Below are 24,367 nucleotides of genomic sequence, written 5' to 3'. Positions count from 1 at the left end.
TGTTTGTTTTTACGTAACACAGGTGCCAGCTATTCAACAGAAAAGAACGGTGGCTTTTCTAAACCAATTTGTGGTGCACACTGTACAGTTCCTCAACCGCTTTTCTACAGTTTGTGAGGAGGTAGGTCCTGTGATACTGGTTTATAGAGTCGCCTAGAAGTCACCTTGCACTGCTGAGATTGACAAATGGAGTAAAACAAGAATTACAGTCTTTATTCATGTATCATGACCTCTTGTCACCCAATTGTGTTAACACACCTTAAGTTCTCTTTTACTCTGTTACAATCAATCTTGCAACCCTCCTCTACTGAATTAGTGTTCTAGAGGTCCTTGTGAGATAGTTCAGTCAGGCTTACTGCGATTAAAGAGAACAATAGGAAATCTAAAATTTCTTTTTTTTCTTTTTTTTTTTTTAGACAGAGTCTAACTCTATCACCCAAGCTAGAGCGCAGTGGCGCGATCTCGGCTCACTGCAACCTCCGCCTCCCGGGTTCAAGCGATTCTCCTGTCTCAGCCTCCTGAGTGGCTGGGATTACAGGCATGCGCCACCATGTCTGGCTAATTTTTTGTGTTTAGTAGAGACGGGGGTTTCACCATGTTGGTCAGGCTGGTCTCGAACTCCTGACCTCAGGCGATCTACCAGCCTCAGCCTCCCAAAGTGCTGGGATTACAGGCCCGAGGCACCGTGCCCAACTTCTAAAATTAGTTGAAAATAGTTTTTATTTTGCTATTTGTTATTCGTTCTCGTACCCCAAAATAGTTTTTATTTTGCTATTTGTTATTCGTTCTCGTACCCCAAAACCACATTGTTTATATTAAATTTATTTTACATTCCGAATCTAAAAGATGGCTAGAGGAGATAGGCTGGAAACATAACTTTGGCATCAAATATGATTATAGAAATAAAAATATTTTCTGCAAATGACTTGTAAGGATTAAGTATCCAACTAGGGACCAGGTGCCAGAGCTGGCACAGTAGTGTGCACCTGTAATCCCAGCTACTCGGGAGGCAGAGACAGGAGGATCACTTGTGCCCAGGAGTTTGAGACGAGCCTGGACAACATAGAGAAACTCAGTGTTTTGTTTTTGTTTTAAAAAAGGGGATAGGTACAAGATCCAGGATCCAGGGACTCCCTGTCTTTTAAAAAGCCAAAAAAGAAGATGGGGAGGACAATGGGAACCATGGGCTGAAATTGCATTTAAGGAAAGAAAAGTAAATTATGGGGCTTAGATAATTCACAAGTAAGTCTGTTGAACATTCTGCCTTATGTAAGGTATAGCCTTAGCAATTAGAGTTTGTAGAGGATTTTTGCTTCTATGTTCATTGGAGATATTGACCTTTGGTTTTCTTTTCTTGTAGTGTATTTGTTTGGCTTTGGAATCAGGATAATGCTGGTCTCCTAAATTGAGTTTGAAAATTTTCCCTCCTCTTCAGTATTTTGGAAGAATTTGAGAAGGATTTGTATTAGTTCTTCTTTAAATGTTTGGTAGAATTCAGTAGTGAAGCCATCAGGTCCGGGGGGTTTTGTTTAGTGGGAGACTTAACTACTGATTTGATCTCTTATTATCGGTCTGTTCAGATTACCTATTTCTTTATGATTTAGTCTTGATAGGTTGTATGTGTCTAGGAACTTATCCATTCTAGGTTATCCAATCTGTTGGCATATAATTGGTCATAGCAGTCTCTTATGAGCCTTCATATTTCTTTTGTTTTAATTGTAAAGTCATGTTTATTTAAGTATGAGCTTATATTCACTAAAATTTACCGTTAAGTATGAGATTTGACAAATTCATAATCATAACATAATCAAGATGTAGAATAGTTGTAGAACAAGGTGTAGAATCACTCCAAAAATTACCTCATGTTCCTTTGCAGTCACCCCTTTTTTATCCCTAGGAATCTATTATTCTGTTTTCTGTCAAAAGGGTCAAATTTAATCACTACAGTGATCTCTGGTACTGTGGAAAAATTCCTGAGCACACAGAACACACAAACCAAATTTTTTAAAAATGAGATACTTACAAAATTTCTTTAGCATACCAACCAAATGAAGGTAGCTTCATATTTTAGTACAGATGCTCAGATATCTTAGGCAGAATTAAGTCCACCATTGCTGTATATATGCCTCAACAGTAATATTTAAGAGTAGACTGTAAAAATAAACTTATAATCTTTAGAATCATCAAAACAATGGGATTATTAAATAACCTTTGTAAGTTAAAGCAGAGTTTATAAAGTTGTCTTCCATAGTTGTAAAATAGCTAGTCTAGTTGGATAGAATTAATGTGTCCTAAAACTGACCTGCTTGAAGAACTACTCTAGGTCATGTCTTTGTAGGTAGAGTATGCTCTTTTGTGTTAACACTGTCTCAAGTTTCAGACTGGGGCTGGTTGATAGAAAAACTAGTTTAAAAAAAAAAACTATTTTAAGTAATGGAATTGAATTTTATGGGAATTCTCTATGGCACCAACTCAACCACAGGACAGAAACAAAAAATTCTTATCTAAACATTCCTATACAAAATTGGGACCATCTCAGTTCACCCCAGCTACCACCATGAAAGAGACAAAGAAAGCAAAAACTTCTGTTCTGAATGTATCAGTGGTCCCATATTCAAATACTCCTTATCTACTTGAAAAGCTTTGATGGGCTGGGCACGGTGGCCCACACCTGTAATCCCAGCACTTTGTGCCCACGTGGGCAGATCACCTGAGGCTGAGTTTGAGACCAGCCTGGCCAACATGGTGGAACCCCATCTCCACTGAAAATACAAAAATTAACCAGGTGTGGTGGTACACACCTGTATTCCCAGCTATTTGGGAGGCTGAGGCAGAAGAATCACTTGAACCTGGGAGGTGGAGGTTGCAGTGAGCCAAGATCTCGCCATTGCACTCCATCCTGGGTAACAGAGCAATACTCCATCTCAAAAAAACAAAACAAAAAAAAGAAAAGAAAAAAAGAAAAGCTTCACTGATTCTTTCAAACACACACCAGACCTTAAGTTCATCAGCATTTTAACGTCACTGAGCTGAGTTGCGCTCTGTGGCTGTAAAAGGCAATTCTTTGTATTTCTGTGGTATCAGTTATAACATCTCTTTCATTTCTGGTATCATTTGAATCTTCTCCTTTTCTTAATCTAGCTAAAAGTTTGTGGATTTTGTTCATCTTTTCAAAAATCCAGCTCTTAGTTTCATTCATCTTTTCTATTGTTTTTCTAGTCTCTTTCATTTTTTTCTGTTCCGATCATTATTATTTTTTTCCTTCTACTAACTTTGGGTTTTATTTGTTCTATTCCTTGAGTTGTAACACTAGGATGTTTATTTTGGATCTTTCACCTTTTTTGTTATATGTCTTTATTGCTGAAACTTCCTTTCCTCTTAAAACTGCTTTTACCTGCCGGGCGTGGTGGCTCAAGCCTGTAATTCCAGCACTTTGGGAGGCCGAGACAGGCGAATCACGAGGTCAGGAGATCGAGACCATCCTGGCTAACACAGTGAAACCCTGGCTCTACTAAAAAATACAAAAAAAACTAGCCAGGCGAGGTGGCGGGCGCCTGTAGTCCCAGCTACTCGGGAGGCTGAGGCAGGAGAATGTCATGAACCCGGGAGGCGGAGCCTGCAGTGAGCTGAGATCCGGCCACTGCAATCCAGCCTGGGCGACAGAGCAAGACTCTGTCTCAAAAAAAAAAAAAAAAATTGCTTTTACCACCTTCCATAAGTATTGATGTGTTGTATGTCTATTTTCATTTGTCTCAAAAATATTTTTTAATTTCCCTTTTATTTGACCTATTGGTTGTTTAGGAGCATGTTATTTAATTTCCAGATATTTATGATTTTTTTTCAAGATTCCTTCTATTATTGATTTCTAGTTTCAAACCAGTATGGTCAGAAAAGATACTTGATATGATTTCAGTCTTCTTAAATGTATTAAAACTTGTTTTGTGGCATATCATATAACTTGGAGAATGTTCTGTGGGCCCTTGAGAAGAATGTGTATTTTGTTGCTGTTTTATTGAATTCTCTACATATGTCTGTTAGGGCCAGTGTTTCATTACTGATTTTCTGCCTGGATGATCTGTCTATGGTTGAAAGTAGGTTATTGATATCCCCCATTATTATTATATTATAGTCTATCTCCAGATCTATTAATATTAATATGTTAATGTATTTAGGTGCTCCCATGTTAGATGCATATATGTTTACAGTTGTTATATCTTCTTGATGAATTGCTCCCTGTACCATTATATAATGACCTACTTTGACTCATTTTACAGCCTTTGACTTATAGTCTGTTTTATCTGAAAAGAGCAACTCCTGCTCTTTTTTGGTTTCTATTTACTTGAAATATTCTCTTCCATTCTTCTTTCTCTCTTTCTTTCCTTTCCTTCTCTCTCTCTCTTTCTTTCTTTCCTTCCCTCCCTTCCCTTCTTTTTTCCCTTCTCTTTCCCCTTCCCTTTCCTTCCCTTCCCTTTTTCAGGGTCTCCTTCTACATCCCATGCTGGAGTACAGTAGCGTGAACATGGCTTATTGTAGTCTCAACCTCCCAGGCTCCAGCTATCCTCCTATCTCAGCCTCCCATGTAGCTGTGACCACAGGCACACACCACGATGCCTAGCTAATTTTTTAATTGTTTGTAGAGACGGGGTCTCACCATGTTGCCCAGGCTGGTCTCAAACTCCTGAGTTCAGGGGATCCTCCTGCCTTGGCATCCCAGGGTTACAAATGTGAGCCACTGTGCCCAGCTCTTTTCCATTCTTTCACTTCAATCTATGTGCGTCCATTTTTTAAAGGTGAAGTGAGTCTCTCGTACACAGCATGTAGTTGAGTCTTATTCTTGTATCTTATTCAGTCAACCTGTGTCTTTTGATCAGAGAATGTAGTCCATTTACATTCAAGGTAATTATTGATAGGTAAGGACTTACTGCTGCGATTTTGTTCATTGTTTTCTGGTTGCTTTATAGATCTTTTGTTCCTTTCTTCCATTCTTGCTGTCATCCTTTGTGATTAAATGATTGTCTCTAGTGATATACTGTGATTCCTTACTTTTTATCTTTTGTGTATTTACTATTAGGTTTTTGCTTTGTTGTTCCCATGAGGCTCACATAAAACATGTTATAACAGGCTATTTTAAACTAATAATAACATAACTGATAACATAAAAAACTTCTGCACTTTTACTCCACCTCTCCACATTTTGTTTTTGATTTTGCATTGTACATCTTTTTACACTGCATATCCCTTAAGTTATTTTAGCTATTATTATTTGTAATAGTTTTATCTGTTAACTTTCATACTAAAGATACAAATGATTTAATCACCATGACAGTATTAGAATATTCTGAATTTGACTGTATACATTTTTTTTCAGCTCTAAAATTGCTGTTTGATTTTTTTTTTTTAATAATTCCAATCTTTCTGTTACATTTCTCATTTTGGTCACTTATTATTTTCTTGATTTCATTGAATTGTTTCTCTGAATTTTCCTGAAGTCCACTGAGCTTCCCTAAAACAATAATTTTGGATTCGTTGTGAAGAAGGGTCAGTTACTGGTGATTTATTTTGTTTCTTTGGCAGTGACGTGTTTCCCTGATTATTCTTGGTCTTTGTGGCCATGTGTTGGTATGTATGTGTTTGAAGAAGTAAGGACTTATTCCAGTCTTTGCAGACTGGCTTTGTCTGGGAAAGCCCTTCACCAGTAAGCCCATCCAGAGGTTCTAGACAGGCCATCTGTTGTGGTGCATGGCAGGCTTGCTGCTGGAGTCCTTGGGTAGGCTGGCCTGGTGCCTGGGGTTATAGGGTTGTTCCTGGAGCCTGATCCACTGGGATGGACCTGCTGATTAGCTCTATAGAGGTGGGCCTGGATCCTTAGGGTTCTGACTTGAAACCTAAGTCTGCAGGGGCTGGTCTGACACTGGGATGAGCCTTGAGCCCGAGTCTGCAGTGTCTGGCCAGGTTCCAAGGTGGGCCTGGTGCCTGGGACCCCTGGGATGGACCTGGAGCCAGAGTATGTGGAGGTGGGCCTGAGTCCTGGTTGTACTGTGACTAGCCTGGAGCCTGAGTCTGCAGCAATGGTCCTGAAGCCTCAGTCCATGGGGGCCAGTCTGGCAATGGAATCTACTAGAGTGGTCCCAGACTCTGGGTCTGCTGGAACATACCTAGATTCTGACTCACCACAGGGATTTGCCTGGGGCCAGCGTGGTGCTGGGGCAAGTGTGCAGCCTGGGGTCACAGGGGCCAGACTGGAGCCTGGGATTATAGGTGGTGGCCTGGTGACTTGGGCTACATGGGGCTGGCCGGGGTCCTAGGGCAATAGTGGCTAGCCTGGAACTTGAGTCCACAGGGATGGTCCTGGAGCCTATGTCTATGGGTGCCAGCCCAACAGAAGGGCCTACTGGGATGGGCCTAAAACCTACTTCTACTGGGGTGTGGGCTGCAGGAGCCAAACTGGGGCCACAGGAGCTGACTCGGCATTGGTCAGGCCTGGAACCTGTATCTGCAGGAGCTCGCCTGGTGCTGGGGTGGGCCTGAACCTTGGGCCCATGGAGGCCAGCCCTGTGCTGGGAGTGGTCTAGAACCTAGGGCCACTGGGGCTGGCCTGCCCTTGGAGCAGACCTGGAGACAATCTATGCAGTCTTGCCTGGTGCTGGGGCTGTCCTGAGTCTTGAGCTGGTCTGGAGCCTGGGGTCCCAGTGGGAGAAGCCTAGAACTCAGAACTAGGTGATCCAGCCTAGTGCCAGGAGGGGCCTAAAGGCTTTGCCTGCAGGTGTCAGCCTGGAGTCTGGGCTGAGGGGCTTGCTCAGCACTGAGTTCTACTGGGGTGGGCCTGGTGTTGTGGTCCAAGGCAAAGTCCTGTGCTCACTACCTCTCCTTCGCCCACTTGGAGGGTATCTCTCTCCATGCTGTGCTGCCTGGAGTTGGGGAAAGGGTGACATGAGTTCTGTAAAACTGTCCTTCTTACCCTCTTCAATGTGTTTTTTCTTATTTTTGTGCTACACCCAGTGCTACAATTTCTCACCTGGTTTCCTTAGCTCTTGAGAAGGTATTTTCATGTGTGAATAGTTTTTCAAATGGATGTTTCTGTGGGAGGATCAGTGCTGGAAAGTCCTGTTCCCCCATCTTGCTGTTGTCCCACCTTTTTCTCCTTTATGTTTGATAATCTAGGGTTGACTGTAACTGATTTTCTACAATATATATTTTAGCAATTTGGATATTCATGTCAGCTGGAGGCTGCTCAATGAGATGACAACTAATATTTATTCTGTACTTACTCTGTGCTGGGCATCATACTAAGTGCTTTATGTGTATTTAATTATCGCAGTCAGCCCTTTGAGAGAGGCTTAGTTATCCCACTCATACAGATACAGAAACTAAGATGTAGAGGAGTTTAAATCATTTGCTTAGTCATTCATTCATTCAACATATTTTTGCATGCCCCCAGTAGTTGTAGCTGCATTAGCTGCACATACACAGAAAGTAGCAGAACTGGATTCCCACTGATTTTTTAACTGGAAAAGTCAATATCTCATTACTCTCTTACATTGCACTGACTTACCTGATTAAGAAGCATGCTTATGTCAGTTTCAAGTGAGAGTGTGCAGTACAAGTACCTTCTTATAGCTATATTAAAATCTATTTTTAGATTCATATTCACTTCTTTGCTACTATGTCTATTTGATGTAATATATTTTTATGTCAATTCCAAGAATATATGTATTCAAATGTAAGGTGCCATTTTCTCCCAAGTTAAAGTCACTTTGGTGTTTTGAAATGTTTTTGTTAATAGTACCTAATAGGCCTCTAGTCCTTATTTATTTAAAGCCTTAAACCAGAACCAACTGACTGTTTCTCTCAACAAAAGAGGAACCTCAACTGTTAGTTTTTGAACTGAGAGTGAACTAGGAGGAAAAAGAAAACTTTCCCCATCCCCCGACAGGATCTGGTTTGAACCAAACCCAAACTTAAACAACTTCAGTCATAGATAAACCCTCAAGCCAGAATTAAGTTTGAAACAAATTGCTAGGCTTCTTTCTTCGTCCGTGGCACAGTTTTTAGAGTTCTTCACTAAAGAGAAGAGTATAAAACTGCCTTCTGTGAAGAACTCAACTTTGCAAAAACTGTCTGCATATTAGGCTACTTTTGTAACTCTTCCAGTGATTGGCACCAGAGTAGAAGAGAGATTAGATGACAGAGAAAGTAGTAGAATCAGACCCACATTGCAGAGGTACTTAGGGTCATCTCCTCTTCCATCACAAATCCCCAGTGAGCATTTTTATTCTTGCTTTAGTCAGCAAAATCTTATGGTCATCCATTGGGACTGCAAATTTTGAGGGGTTGGCGGGAAGCAACATAAGATCTACACATATTGCAGGTGAAACCTGAGCATTTAACCTTATAGTGAGTTTTAAAGTAGTGGTACTTTGTAAACAGGAGTGTCAAATGTGAACTTTGGGTTTTGGGGGTTTTTTATAATTTTTTTTTCTTTTCCCTCTAAGACGGGGTCTTGCTCTATCACCCAGGCTGGAGTGCAGTGGCGTGATCACAGCTCAGGGCAACCTCAACTTCCTGGGCTCAAGTGATCCTCCCACCTCAGCCTCCCTAGAAGCTTGGACTATAGGCATGTCACTACACCAGGCTAATTTTGTGTGTGTGTTTGTGTGTGTGTGTGTGTGAGAGAGAGAGAGAGAGAGAGTTAGAGATGGCATCTCACTACATTATTTAGGCTGGTCTCCAACTCTTGGGCTTAAGTGATCCCTCGGCCTCGGCCTCCCAAGTGCTGGAATTATAGGCATGAGCCACTGTACCTGGCCAGAATGTTATTTTAATTCAAACTTTTTTTGTTGTTTTTTTGTAAGACAGGGTCTCACTTTGTCACCCAGGCTGGAGTGGAGTGGAGTGATCTTAGCTCACTGAAGCCTAGACCTCCTGCCTCAGTGCCCCAAGTAGCTGGAACTACAGGTGCATGCCACCACACCTGGCTAATTTTTTGTATTTGTAGAGACAGGGTTTCCATATGTTGCCCAGGCTGGTCTTGAACTCCTGAGTTCAAGCCATCTGCCTGCCTCAGCCTCCCAAAGTTCTAGGATTACAAGCGCCCTCAGCCAAACTCAGACTAATTACATGCCTGAGATATTGGATTTTTAAATAATTTTTTAATATTCTGAAATTTTTCTTTTTTCTAAAATCTTTAGGTACAAGCAAAAGTGCTGAGAATTGTCACATAACCTAAAAGTTTCTTTAGTGCTTATCTTCTACATTCATTTTTTTAGCCTGCCATTGGACTTAACTTTTAATCAGATAATGTTTTACTTAAATCCTTATTTGCTCTTACATCTTTAACAACTGCTGGGCTTAAGTATCAGACACAACCTAATAAAACCATTGATTGCTTCCTTTTCTGGCTTCTGGGGCACATACAACACAGTGGGGTATACCAAGAGATCCATTATCTTAAAATACTGTTTCCCTTTTAGAGAAATGGATATATAAGCAAGGTATTTTACAACCATGAAAAACCAGTGTTTTGTTTCCGTATTCAACTAGTAACTCCATATTTCCTTCTTTATTTTGCCCTTTTTTAAACTTTATAAAATGTACTGCCTTGGAAATAGATGGATAGTAAATCAAGCTTTCAGCTTATCTGACAAATATCAGGGACTTTATAAATTCCCCTGTTACCCAAACCATAGCATTTCAAGTTTGTTTTCAGTCTTCATAAAACAATGGTTAAATGGATGATAGACCGTTACCTTCCCATTTCCTCTTGCTAAAACTTTCAGAGGTGAGAACAGCTACTGTCACCAATTATGTTTCTTTCGTTATATCCATAGTCATCCATAATTTAGAGCAGTGGCTCTCAACCAGGGTACATATGGCTATGTCTAGAAGTGTTTTTGAGTGTAATAACTGGGAAGTGCTACTGACATTTAGTGGATAGAGACCAGAGATTCTGCTACGCATCTTGTAGTGTGCAGGACAGTCCCCTGCAACAAAGAATATTTCACCCACAAATGTCAATATAGCCAGCATTGAAAAACCTGTTTTATAGTGGTCTGGGAATTGTATGAGGAAAATGCCACAAGCATAAACATCTTAGAAATGAACTTCAGCAACCCATCAGTGAACCCAGGTATACCTTTTCACTTGACAATGTCTCTTTAAAAAGTATACATTCAGGTATGTTATAGCAATAATTACATTGGAACATACAAAACCATTTATTAGACTCAATTATCTTTGAAAAGGAGTTCTTTCTTAGTCATGCCATGGACGCTTTGACAGTCTAGTGAAACCAAATTAATGTTTTCAGGTGGATAAAATAAAATGCCTAGGATTACAAAAGAAACCAGTTATATACTTAAAAAAATTTAAAACTATGTTATACTAGTAGGTTATTTATTAAAGCATTAAATTATATTATCCTTTCGTATGTCTAATAACCATAATTTTGAAGTGTTAAGAAATCTGCAGCAATTGTGATGTGATTAAAAAAAAAATCTATGATTTCTATTGATGACAGTCATAGATCCTAAAACCACCGTGATTTTTTTTTTCTTTTTTTTTGAGACAGAGTCTCACTCATCGCCCAAGCTGGAGTACAGTGGCATGATCTCAGCTCACTGCAACCCCCGCTTTCCAGGTTCAAGCGATTCTCCTGCCTCAGCCTCCTCAGTAGCTGGGACTACAGACGCACACCACCACACCTGGCTAATTTTTTTGTATTTTTAGTAGAGATGGGGGTTTCACTCTGTTGGCCAGGCTGGTCTCGAACTCCTGACCTCAGGTGATACACCTGCCTCAGCCTCCCAAAGTGCTGGCATGAGCCATTGTGCCCGACCTACGGTGATTTTTTTTTTTACTATGTTTTTAAACAATGCCAAATTTAAGCTAGAAGTAGATAAAAATAAAGGTAGAATTTTTTTCTCTCATCCTAGTTCATGTACTGTAGTTCAGAACCACTTTGTAAGTGATCATCTCAGAATCAGAAGAGCAAAAGGCTTTTCCTCTTGGCACAGAATCATCTTAGTGAGAAACGAATTGATCATTTGTTAGCTTTGGATAACAAAAATTCTATGCAATACCCAATAACTTACCATTATGTTTTAACAATGTAAAATTATCAAAAAATCTGATGAAGTGTATTGCCTCTGGAGTTGGAGGGTTTGAGTTCGGGATATTTTACTTCTATAAGACTCAATTTTCTCATATTTAAAATTGGCATAATAGTTCCTACTTCATAGATTTGGTATAAGATTTCAATTGATATGTTGCATATACAGTGTGCCATATGTGGCAAGGCAAAGACTCAAATATTTACAATATTGATGATTATTGCTTAAAAGTAAATACTTCTAAAGGTATATTAAAACAGAAAAATTTTTAATTCAATTTTTTGTTTCCTTTTTTGTTTCTTTCAGTCAAACCAATATGTCCATTTTTAAATAAGTTGAAAATTATCATTCACTTTACATATTAATTTGCTGTAGAATTTCTTCTCTAGTGAATTGAGACACTGATTAGATTTGCCAAAATTAAATTTCTATGATTTTAAGGAATACACTTATAATTTGGAGAGGGATTCATCCATAATACATGTTATAAACCTGTATTGGTGTTTACCTAAAAGCCTTATGTGAATGAATTCTAGAAGTCAAGGGTGAACTTAGCTTTGATACCGTAAAAACTAGATCCTAATACTTTATTTGAGGATTATATCTTTGTGGATATCAAGATGTTAACCTAAAAATAAGTGATCTGTAAAGAAGCTTTGTGGCCACTTTCAGTTTTTTGTCCCCTCTAATTGTGGGCAAAGTGACCATTTCACAGGATGATAAAGTTCTACTTAATAGGATCTTAGTAATAGCCCAGAATACAGTCAGGATGCTGTGTATCTGCCAACTTGTAAACTGGCTAACTGCTCTTGGATTATGTGACTGAATGTAATGTTTAAGATTAGGAGGTTTTAAGTAAATGTTCTTATAGGTCATATTTTATGATGTTACCTTTCTTTGTGTAGGTGTATATTTACAAGGTATATTGACAATTTATACAGAGTAACAAGCATGATAAGCTCTTCAATCTGGTTTACCTTGCGTTTTGATGGTAGATTTTGTTTTAATACTCTAGTTTTTTCTCTTCTCTTTCTGAAATGAATTACTCGTCTTCCAATTCCATCCCCCTTTATTTTTCAAACTATGGATGTTTAAATCTGGGATGAGTTGTATATGCTTATGCATTTAAGTAATTTATGAAGGCAGACTTTGTTGCAGAGTGTCTTTGAATAATTTTTATTATTTTATTTTCTATGAAAAAATTTCTTCATCAACAAATAATTATTAAGCTCCTATTAAGTGTCAGGGTACTATTCTGGGCACTACAGGTACAGTAGTAAACAAAAGGCTCTATCCTGGTTTGTTTATATTCTGGTCTCAACAATTGTTTACTGCTCTGATAATGAGTTTGCAGAAAATGTCACTTTGTCATAAGTGAATATGATTTTATAAAATAACTGAGAAGCGACTGGGTGCGGTGGCTCATGCCTGAATCCCAGCACTTTAGGAGGCCAAGGTGGGCAGATCACGAGGTCAAGAGATCGAGACCATCCTGACCAATATGGTGAAACAACATCTCTACTAAAAATACAAAAATTAGCTGGGCATGGTGGCGCGTGCCTGTAGTCCCAGCTACTTGGGAGGCTGAGGCAGGAGAATCGCTTGAACCCAGGAGGCAGAGGTTGCAGGGAGCTGAGATCACGCCACTGCACTCCAACCTGGTGACAGAGCAAGACTCTGTCCCAAAAAAAAACCAAAAACTAAGAAGCATTCTAATACAGGTAATAGAAGAGTTCTCATTCCTACTCATGTAAATAAGACAGTACTACATTAGAATATGGCAAATATTTAATGGTTTTTAATATTTTGAAATCTGCCCTTAGTTATTGTTAACAGTTTATTTTAATTAAAATCTTTATATTTATGTCTCTAATTTTTCTTTTCCAGAAACTGGCAGACCTTTCGCTTCGTATCCAACAAATTGAAACAACTCTAAATATTTTAGATGCAAAGGTTAGTATTTCTGAATAATTTGTAGTATAAACTTTGCTGTACATATACCAGCTTTCTTAATCATACTTAACTTTCATTGCATTTGGGAGTGATTCCATTTAACTTCTGTATCTGTGAAGTGATACTGGTTGTGTTTTTAATTTTACTGCAATTGCAAAGAAAATGGTGTTCATTATGAACCATTAATTCAAACGTACACATGGTTTGAGATTTTTCATTGTGCTAGGCAAACGCATAATGCGAGTAACATGTTAACAAGTTGAGCTGTTATCAAGCGCACTTCATTTGATAGAAAATTCCAAATTTATTTTACTAGTTATTATGTGATAATACAATAATAGTTATATAAATCTTTAGATGTCTCAGAGCAAATTTTAGAGACAATATCATCTGTTTCTATTTGCAAATACCTTAAATGCTAATGAAGAATACAATTTTGATGTCAGAAATTGCAAATGATAACTAAGAAAAACAGAAGACTGTTTTAGATTGAAAGCTTAAAGATTTCGATAACAGTGATGTATTTAGTTTGGTTTCATTTTTAATATTTTTTACATGTGTTTTTTCTATTTATAAAATTATGGAGACACTAGTGTATTTTCATTACTAACTTTTCTGAAATTAATATTTTCTTTGTCCATTTACCAAAAAAAACTAAGAAATATTCAGTGAATATTTATGAGGAAGAAAAAAATGATATCCCTTTTTAATATGACCAGAATGTCTAGTTTGTACTTACTACGTGTCCTTATGGACTTCAGCAACTGTGTTTCTCTTAGAACCATTTCTCTTGTTTGGAAACCTGGCCTTGAACATGTTCAAGATATTGCTCTAGCAGCCATACCCACTTGAAACTATTTGGGCCGTAGCCACTGTGCTAACTATGGTTATCAGTCAACAGTTCTCAATGAGTATTGCTGCTTGAGATCTTATTACCATTGGTTTTTTTTATTATTATTATTCTTTATTATGAATATGTGTCTTATTTTAGTGTTTAAGGAATTCTTAGGGAGTTAGAGTCCAAGGTCGCACATTAAGTTACCATATGGACAAGTTAACCTTAGTTATCTCCATGGCCATAGAGTCATCCCCAAAATTAGCCAAACGTCTGACAAATGTGTGTCATTGATATCAGGATGAACTCAGAAAAGAAGGTTTTTATGGGTCTTGCAGATCTAACCTGAAATGCTAAACCATTTCAGGTTGAAATACCAACAATATGCCCATTTTTTTTGCATACAAGAAACGTATTTTAATAACGTTCAGTGGTAAATGTTCAAAGAAAGAAATAAGAATGAGCTGTGTCATACATTAAAGTGTAAAGACAAGAGCTTTGGCATATCCTAGATAATTGAAACTCAAAATTTGCACAAAGCCCTTTTTTCCCAAAGTATTATTAATAGAAATATTTTTACAACAACTTTTCTAGGTACATTTTCTTATCTCTACAGGTGAGATAATTGAGACATAGGGAGATTTGCACAAGATCACACAGCTTATGAGTGGTAGAGCTAAAAGTTAAACCTAGACAGTCTGACTTCAAAGACCAGCTCTCAGTCATTACACTAGGATTGCCTATATTTTGAAAATAATGGTTATATAAACTAAATTAGATTTTTGAGAAGTTCTTCAAAATAATTTGTGACTGTCTTTCACTTTTAGTTTATGACATGGAAAATTTAAGACAAGATATTATGAACCTATTTGTATAGCCTTAAAACTTAAGACAGCTATTAAAAATATACAAACCTAGAAACTTATAGTGTTTATGCAGGTACTATCTTCATATTTCAATACCAATTTTCTTTTCATCTTTTTTCAGTTGTCATCTATCCCAGGCCTAGATGATGTCACAGTTGAAGTATCTCCTTTAAATGTCACCAGTGTCACAAATGGAGCACATCCTGAAGCCACTTCAGAGCAACCACAGGTGAGTTCTAAGAAATGAGCAGATGTTTTTGGTTGAAACTGATAGTCTTAAGCAGCAGGTTGGAAGGAAGAAAAATAAAAATGTAAAACTTCTAATAGTAAAATTTTAAAACCTTAACATAGAAAATGAAGTTTGGGAAAAACAAATTAGCTGTGTTATTTTGAAGGGCTTCCTTAAGTTAATACTTTCTTTGCCTATAAAAAAGAAAATCAGTCTATATAGGACTAGGAAAAATCTTCAAATAATTATTTTCTTCAACATAATTAGAAATTTTTCTAAGTTCTTATAAGAAATGTACTTTTAAAATGTTTTATTGTAAAATTTTTAAATATACACAAAAACAGACCTGAATTCACCAGTTATGATTTGTCACAATTGCTTTATCTATTTTCTTGGTCACTTGCTGAAATTAATCCCAGACAGTTTATCATCTCACCCCTGCATAAATTTTTGAGCATCTCTGAAAAGTTTTGACATGTTCTTTTGTAACATTTTTCTTATATAAATGCCTTTATCATATACAATGTAATTAACAATAATTGGCCAGGTGCAGTCTTTCATGCCTGTAATCCCAGCACTTTGGGAGGCTGAGGCAAGTGGATTGCTTGAGCTCAGGAGTTTGAGATTAGCCTGGGCAACATGGTAAAACTGTCTCCACTAAAAATACAAAAATTAGCCAGGTGTGGTGGCACGCACCTGTGGTCTCAACTACTCAGGAGGCTGAGGTGAGGGGATCACTTGAGCTCACGAGGCAGAGGTTGTGGTGAACTGAGATTGCACTACTGCACTCCAGCCTAGGTGACAGCGCAAGACCCTGCCTCAAAAATTAAAAAAATAAAAATAAATGAACATTCGCTGGTATTGTCTAACCCCTTGTTACTCAAGTACACCCCATGGACCAACCCACATGGGCATCACCTGGCGGCTTGTTAGAATGAAGCATCTCAGGCTCCACCCCAAAACTGCTGAGAATCTACATTTTAACAAGACCCCTAGGTGATCTGTAGGCACTTAAAATTTGAGAGCTACTGATCTTAGAAATACCAGTTGTCTAAAAACTGTGTTTCTGAAGTTGATTCCTTTGAATCAGCATCCTAATAAAAGCTATACTTTACATTTGGCTCTTAGATCTTAACATTTACTTATGCTTCTGTATGAATTTCAATTTTCTATTACTTTTTATTTCAAAAAATAAAAATTATTTGTTTTTTGAGAACAATCTCTAGTGTATCTCAGCGAGGTATTAAAATCTAAAACAAAATAATTATCAAAGTGGTGGCCTACCAAAGTAATAATAAACAAATTAAACAAATAGACTTATAATGGAATTCTGCCTTTGTACCTGGAGGCACTTTTCACAGGATATTTTTTAGATCACGATGATGTTGACAATGATGATAACAGCTAACACTTCAAGAGTGCTTTCTGTGTACCAAGGCATGCACGTTTCTAAGTGCCTTTCATAAACGAATTTAATCTTTACAACAGCCCTATAATATAAGCACCATATTATCAATCTTACTTTATAGATGGGTCAAATGAGGTATATAGAGGTTAAGTAACTTGCTGAAGGTCGAAAAGTAATGTAAGAATTAGAATTTTAACCCAGACAGTCTGGTGCCAAGAGCCCTAGCACTTACCTGCTACACTACACTACACTATACTACACTACACTACTCTGTTTTCAGTACCTGTGTTCAATTTATTAAACATATTGAGGATATGTGGTATGAGGCCCTGTAGGAAAAGCCATATATTTAGAATATAGTATATATTTGGGTAATAAATTAGATGATCATTTACTTAATTAGATATTATAAAATTTAACATCCATTTATTTAATATAGCAAATTTCATTATCCTGGCCACTCAAATATATAAAATGCAAGAGGATATCCAGATGTTATAGAGGAGTTTAACTTTATATTCTCTCAATTAAATATGACTATCCTCTTTCTAAAACAAAGCATACCAAGAAAATATTTCCACTCTATCTAGTAGTTATTATGTGGTGGATAGAGCAGTCATATATTTCTATAATATTTTTAAGTATACCTGTCTAACTTTATTAATTTTTCCAGGTGCTATTATGAATGCCATCTATAGTATGCCCTTTAAAATTTTTATGCAGTTGTGTTGGTCCTCACATATTTAATGTCCCAAAAAATTGATTACCAGTAATCACAGCTGAATTTCTTAATTTGCTTTGCAAATTCAGAATAACCTGGTATATCTCTGGCAATTTTATTTAAAAATGTTTATGTATTTATTTAGAGGGTTTATGAAGTTCTTTTGGCTTCCAAAGTTTGAAATACTGTGATAAAGTTGTGTGTTGATTAGCTTAATAAAATAACTGCTCAGCATGTTCTTAATATTCACATCAACTTCTCATTTCTTCGTTGTTATCAACTGGTATATTTTATACAAAATATTTTGAAGTGGGCTTAAGTATTGCTTAATCCAGAGTTTTCATTGACATTATAGTTCACTCAATTAACAGATAAAGGGGAATAGTGCACTTTTTAAAAAAATCATCTATTTATCACTCTCTCTAATCTATACATGAGTCAAAGACCCAAAGTTTGTGTACTGATTTTTCTGCAACTTTAATTTCATGGTTCAGATTTCATCATTATTCACAATAGAATATCCAATTGTGCAGAGTGAGTTTGATTTGAGAATATATGAAGGACAGTTGAGAGATATGATAGAGGATTTAATGGATCATTCAGATAGCAAAGGTGTTTCATAATTAAACCTTGTTGAGGTCTTGGTTATTACGCAAACGTTAACGACTGAGAGTTGATATCTGGCCAGGATATAGTTCTCATTTGCACCATTTTGCTATTATATATATGAGTTTAATTTCCATAAATTGTTAAAAAACATATTTGGTTATTGTTTTAATTTTTTATTTAATTAACTGTTTTGGAATTTTTGTATTTATGTATATTATAGATGAATATATATACACACACACACATATATATATACACACACACACACACAGTGACTTTTGTAAAACTTAGCAATATCATGTAACAGAAGAAACCTAAAGGACTTTTGGATGTTTTTATTTGCTTTGGAATTTTCAGATTTAATTTATATTTGAATTATCTGAGGAAAAACTTCAATATGTAATTCACATTCATAGTCTAAAGACTGTGAAGATATAAAGATATGGATTTATCTACATTTCAGCATGAACAATAGACATAAAATTGATTTCTTCTAAGGAAATTCTTCTTAATGCTTATATACAGATAATGAGAGAGATTCACAAAAGTAAGCTTTTTCTAAATGTTTGGTTTGATAGAAAAATCAAGTACTGTATACAGGCAGTTCTAGTTTTGCATTTAAGCAAGGATATGGTTCTGATATGCACAAGTTTCAGTAACATGGTACCATGCAAAGTGAAGACTGCCTGTATAACAATGGCATTTTTATCTAAAAAGACCATTCCCCAAGATTCTTTATTACAAGTCGTATTTACTATGACTTTTAACCACTCCGTAGACAATGTTACCATTAATAGTTCCATCAGTAGCTGAAATATATAAAACCAGATAATTTTGTCTGACAAACTGGCTTCTCTTCTACAACTTCTCCAAAAATTGCTTTCTAAAAAGTTAGAAGAGCCATGTCCACTTAGAATAAAATGATTTACTAAATAAAGGGCTCAATTAGGTAGATTATAGATATCTAGGAAATCAATTCATCATTATCTCAGTTAATTTATTATTAATTTATAAACAGTTGATAGTTTTATTAGGTTTCTTAAAAGTTTTGTTAAAATAGTATAACCACCTATATATAATTCATGCTTTGTATCAGCACTCTGAGGACAAGTAAAACAGAATTTTTATTTTAATGCATGAATATACTTGTGTTTTAAGGAACCAATATAGTGTTGAAGTGTAACCTCCTCTGAAGTGATATTTAAATATTTGTAGATATTTGCAAACATATCTCATCATTAAATTATTGGTATTTAAATTGGGGGAGATGCTTTTTTTTCTGCAATTTATTGCCTTAGAATTATGGAAAGAAGCATTCCTTTTAAGTAACATGATGGACCCCTTTTGTAAATTGTCTAAAGATTTACACAAAATACTCTCTACAGCAGAGCAGTACACAAGACTCTGGACTACAGGAAAGTGAAGTATCAGCAGAAAATATCTTAACTGTAGCCAAGGATCCAAGATATGCCAGATATCTCAAAATGGTTCAAGTGGTAAGCTAATTTGGTCTGTCTTCTTTGTGTAGCAGCCTCATTTGAAATTCTTAACCCTGGAGGTTTTGCTGTTATTTTTTTCAATTTGAGAAAACTGCTAAACCAAGTAACCAAGTTTTCTATTCTCTTCCTTTCTATTTTAACTCTCTGATTTAAAAAAAAAAAAAAAAAAAAGTCAAATCTTTGTAATTAGAATCGATCCCACCCTTTAAATTAACATAGTTTAATATAGATTTATATAAATTTGTTTGCATTACACAAAGTTATCAAGGCAAATCTTAGATACAAAAAGTAATGAAAGTAGACTATTCATTTGGTAAATCAGTTGATTCTAGCTTAATTCCCATATATTAGCACAAATAATATTTTTAAAAATTTTTATGTTCATCTATCAATGATCTCTTGGCCATGTAAGGTAATGCTTTTGATATTATATGACTTCAGAATTCATATTTTTCCTGAGAAATCATAACATGGTATGGTACCAAAAATATCTGCAGTCGTCTATAATAGCAGAAGTTAACATTTTTTTATTCCTTTAGAAACTATTTCAATAGTTGAAGGAGTTAGTTGTCCATCATTTTTCTGTTAATCAAACAGTTAAAGCCTGGCACAGTGACACACACCTGTAATCCTAGCACTTTGGGAGGCTGAGGTGGGAGGATGACTTGAAGACAGGAGTTTGAGACCAGCCTGGGCAGCAAAGCAAGACCCCCTACCTCTACATTTAAAAAAAAAAAACTCCATATGATGGCATGCACCTGGTAGTCCCAGCTACTCAAGAGGCTGAGGTGGGAGGATTGCTTGAGCCCAGGAGTTCAAGGGTGCACTGGCTCACCTGACTGATTGTGCCACTGTACTTCAGTGTAGGTGACAGAGAGAGACCCTGTCTCAAAAATAATAATAATAATAATGCTTTTGTAAAATTCTATTATCAAGCAAAAGAAGCAGAATACTAATACTAAAGGACAGTTTTGTTTTGCTGTCCATGGGATAGTTTATCACCTAGTAATTTAAAAGCAAATTCTGACAACCAGAAAGAGTAGATTGGCTCATTTGGAAGCTGCACTTTTCCTAGCTATCAGAAGTGGATTTTTCACTTCCACAGTTCCTTTTTTCTGACGCCTAGAGCTCAGGATATTGGCGGTCAATTTAGAAAAAAATAAACCAAACTTCGGGGTGAAAATAGATGAAGTTTTTTAATTAAGAAGAATAAAACACAGCCAGTTTAAGCATGAATCATGATGAACACATTTTTAAAACTAGAACCCAGGAAAGCCTAAGCTTAAAAGATAGACTTGTTTAAAAAAAAAAAAAAAAAAAAAAAAAAAAAACTGTGTTTCACTCTTCTAAACAAAAGGGAGATGCTTCAGAATGACTGAAAGATTTTTTATATTAGCCCCTTCTTGCCAAATCTATATAAAATAAGAAATAGGAAAATCTATTAGATGATACTCCGTAAAAATGCTCTGAAATATTTTATGAAGGCTGCATCTTAGGATAATTGTTAAATTCTTGATATATTGCCTTCAATTTTACAAGAACTTCAAAAACTCTTTTTCTTTTTCATTATAAATCCACCATCTGTTCATTTCACAAATATTTATCAAATACTTAATTTAAGCTAAGCTACTGTATTAGGTACTGTCTAGATTTATTTAGCCAGCTAAGGTTTCCAGATACCACTTGCAATTTTTATTTTTGTTATTAATTACATGAACAAGTTTGATTGCTTTTCAGTCATAAATATACATATAAAATAAATGACCCGGGCTGGGCACGGTGGCTCACTCCTGTAATTCCAGCACTTTGGGAGGCCAAGGCAGGCGGATCACCTGAGGTCGGGAGTTTGAGACCAACCTGACCAACATGGAGAAACCTTGTCTCTACTAAAAATACAAAATTAGCTGGGCATGGTGGCACATGCCTGTAATCCCAGCTACTCGGGAGGCTGAGGCAGGAGAATAGCTTGAACCCAGGAGGCGAAGGTTGCGATGAGCCGAGATCATGCCATTGTACTCCAGCCTGGGCAACAAGAGTAAAACTCTGTCTTAAAAAAAAAAAAACAAATAGATGACCCTTTAATTATTTACTTTTTTAATCATATGTCTTATCACCTCATAGGAATAAGAGCCAAGATCCTCCACAGGCCCATGAAATCCTATACAGTTTAGCTCCTCTGTTACCCCTATGATCTCATATCCTCGCTCACTCTTCTCTAGCTCTACTGGCCTCCTTTTTGTCCCTTGAATAAAAATACATTGGCAGCCCCTGTCTTGGGGCCTTTGCTTCAGCTGTTCTCTTGGCCTGAAACACTTTTCCTCAGATACCTTCATGGTTTGCTCCCTCACCTCCTTCAAATCTATATTCAAAAATATTACCTTCTAAGTACAGCCTTCCTTGGCCACCCTGTTTTAAATTGCAGTGTCCTCTTACCCAATTCCCTTTACCCCTTCTCTGCTGTATTTTTCTTCTTATCAACTTCCAGCATTCTACATATTTTATATATTTACTCTCTCTCTTCCCTACAAAATTATAAACTCCAAAAGGACAGGGAATTTTTTTGTGTACTACACTATTCCTCATTCCTGCAACAATACCTTGTACATAGTCCTGTGAATGAAAATGCTTATAATTTGTCTATACCATTTCACCTTTTGATAGATTTAGGTGATAGATTCCTTTTTCACACTAGCTCAGTAGTTTGATAAACTTCCAAAATATAAGTTCCTGGGCCCTACCCTACAAAATTAGAATCTCCAAAGTTGGTACTTGATACATAGAGCGTATGTATTTTGGGGAAAAAAACCCTGATTAAGAATTGCTTAAAAACATTTTAAACTATGTCTTAATATCGTTTACATTTTTTAAACTTAAAAAGCATTTAAGAAAATAAATAATTGTTTTATTTTTTAAAAGCCTAAACTTTCTAGCAGTACTTGGCACTTAACTCCAGCCTATCCTTTTTGCTTGATGTCACTGAGTATGATTAGAGGTTCAATTTCTTCTGCCTCAGACTGTTTCTGATTTAAGACAAATTTTTCTGTTTTTAGCCCTTTGTCTCCTTTCTGCCTTTGGTGGGGGTTTATCTATTTCCTAAGCATTTTCAGCATTCTGGAAGTGCTGCATCTTCCTGGCATCTCCTTCGTCAGGCACATGGACTTGACCTTCTTTTGCTCGGCTAAGTCATCAATCATTCTTCTATCTGCTCTTAATTTTTATGTAATTGGTTCATATATGCCTCTTAGTCATTAAAGCTGGAGGTCATATTCTGTTTCAAATTGTTTAGGGGTGATTTTCAAGAAGAAAGTGGGGAGCTACATCAAACTGCCATCCTAAAACTAGAAGTTCATCCAAGTTAAATTTAATTTTATTGTTTTTAGTTTATTGTGCCAGCCTGCATCCCAGAACCTTATTACCCAACTTTTATTTCCTATTGCTCCCTGTCCTGAATTTCTTTTGTTTTTTTTTGTTTTGTTTTGTTTTTTGTTTTTGAGATGGAGTCTTGCTGTTGTCGCCCAGGCTGGAGCACAGGGGCATGATCACGGCTCACTGCAACCTCTGCCCCCAGGTTCAAGCAATTCTTCTGCCTCAGCCTCCTGAGTAGCTGGGATTACAGCTGCCCACCATCACGCCCAGCTAATTTGTGTACTTTTAGTAGAGACAGGGTTTCACCATGTTGGCCAGGCTGGTGTTGAACTCCTGACCTCAGGTGATCCACCCGCCTCAGCCTCCCAAAGTGTTGGAATTACAGGAGTGAGCCACCGTGCCCAGCCCTGAATTCCATTCTTTAATCAGGCAAAACCACAAACTGTTCCCTGTGTAAGTGCCATGCTTTTCCTTCTCTGAATCTAGATTATCCTTCTCTTTATTATTACATGTCCAAATTCTGTTATCTAACATGTTCCTATGATTGTGTCCACTAAATCATTCCAGATTCTAAACCCACCAACACACATAAAGCTAGATAGAAGTAATAGTTCCTTTTGTTGACCTATCCAATGACTTTACCGGTATTCTTTCTGCAGTTTGTCACTTAATACTTTGTTTTATGATTATCTGTACATATTTTTTTATCTCCATTTGAAAATGGAATCATGAGAGGAAGAATGGTGTCTTGATTAATCCATGTATTCATTTTAACACCTTACCCATACAGGTGCTCAATCAATATTTGTTAATTGACTCTATATGTAATCCTGCATATGATCTCTCCTTTCTCACTTTGTGCTCCCTGGATATGTATAAATATGCTCTCATTTCTTCAGGTTATCAATTTAAAATGTTTTTCAGGACCATAACAAGAATAGACCCAGCAGAGGTCTTCCTCGAGGTTGACATGAATCTGCCAATCATTAATTTTTGGATTATGATTATTGAGCCATCTATAAATTCACTCCTTCTGTTTTCTAAGCATATCATGAGTGACTGTCAAAATTTCCAACAACAGATGTAGGCTACATATTTGACAATGCCCAGGAATTTTCTTTCCTTGGTGTGATTACTACCAGAATTCCTGTCCCTTCTTCATTATCATTTGTTTTGGCCTTTGTGTTAGGCACAAATAGTTGCATGTTTGCCTCATTGCTCCCTTTATCTATTGAGGAATTAAATTTTCAGTGGGGCAACTTAGGAATTTATCAGATATTCTAATACAGGCAAAATTAAGCTTCTAGTACCTGTAGATGGATAATATCCCCCATCGTGTCTGGATCTTTCTGCTTGTTTACAGCGTTTTAAGAAAGCCTTATCTAAATCTTCTACCCGGCTAGGTAGCCAAAAAGTATGCTCCATCTGATAAAATTTTTGCCTTCTTTTAACGTCACTTAGGGGTTTCTTTATCTCATGTTCAAGAATTTCCATATACGTGTATATATTTTGATTTATGGTTATTGTCCTCTTTCTGCTGGAAAACATTGTAAGACGTTTCCTTGAAATGCCAGTTCTCATACACAAGTTTCTTCCCATTAAGTGTTGGCAGTCCCCAAGATTTACTTATTTTGAAATTTCAGATTTGCTCTATTTACACACACACACACACACACACTTTTTTTTTTTTTTAGGCTGTTGGATTTGTTTGCTGTTTACATTTTCCTCCTAATAATTTCCTGGCAGTTCTTCCACTGTTTTTTCCCCATTATA

At 36.7% G+C, this 24,367-nt stretch overlaps 1 protein-coding gene across 6 annotated transcripts in view; it reads left to right on the top strand.

Moving 5' to 3' along the window:
* The window catches only part of WASHC3 (WASH complex subunit 3), a 47,224-nt gene that overhangs the window by 600 nt on the left and 22,257 nt on the right, over nt 1–24,367 (top strand). For 2 of the 6 annotated variants that reach the window (XM_015152603.3, XM_015152600.3), the window contains exons 2-5: nt 23–121; nt 12,996–13,061; nt 14,884–14,991; nt 19,118–19,225. In XM_015152603.3, coding sequence (XP_015008089.1) covers nt 23–121; nt 12,996–13,061; nt 14,884–14,991; nt 19,118–19,225 — 381 coding nt within the window. Of the gene's footprint in view, nt 1–22; nt 122–12,995; nt 13,062–14,883; nt 14,992–19,114; nt 19,226–24,367 lie in introns of all 6 variants that reach the window. The other 4 variants (XM_015152602.3, XM_015152599.3, XM_077954821.1 and 1 more) reach the window with 2 other exon arrangements.

Source organism: Macaca mulatta, chromosome 11 (assembly GCF_049350105.2).
Source record: "Macaca mulatta isolate MMU2019108-1 chromosome 11, T2T-MMU8v2.0, whole genome shotgun sequence".
Taxonomy (NCBI): Eukaryota; Metazoa; Chordata; class Mammalia; order Primates; family Cercopithecidae; genus Macaca; species Macaca mulatta.
Note: the sequence above shows the minus strand (reverse complement) of the source record. Positions and strands in the feature narration are given on the sequence as shown.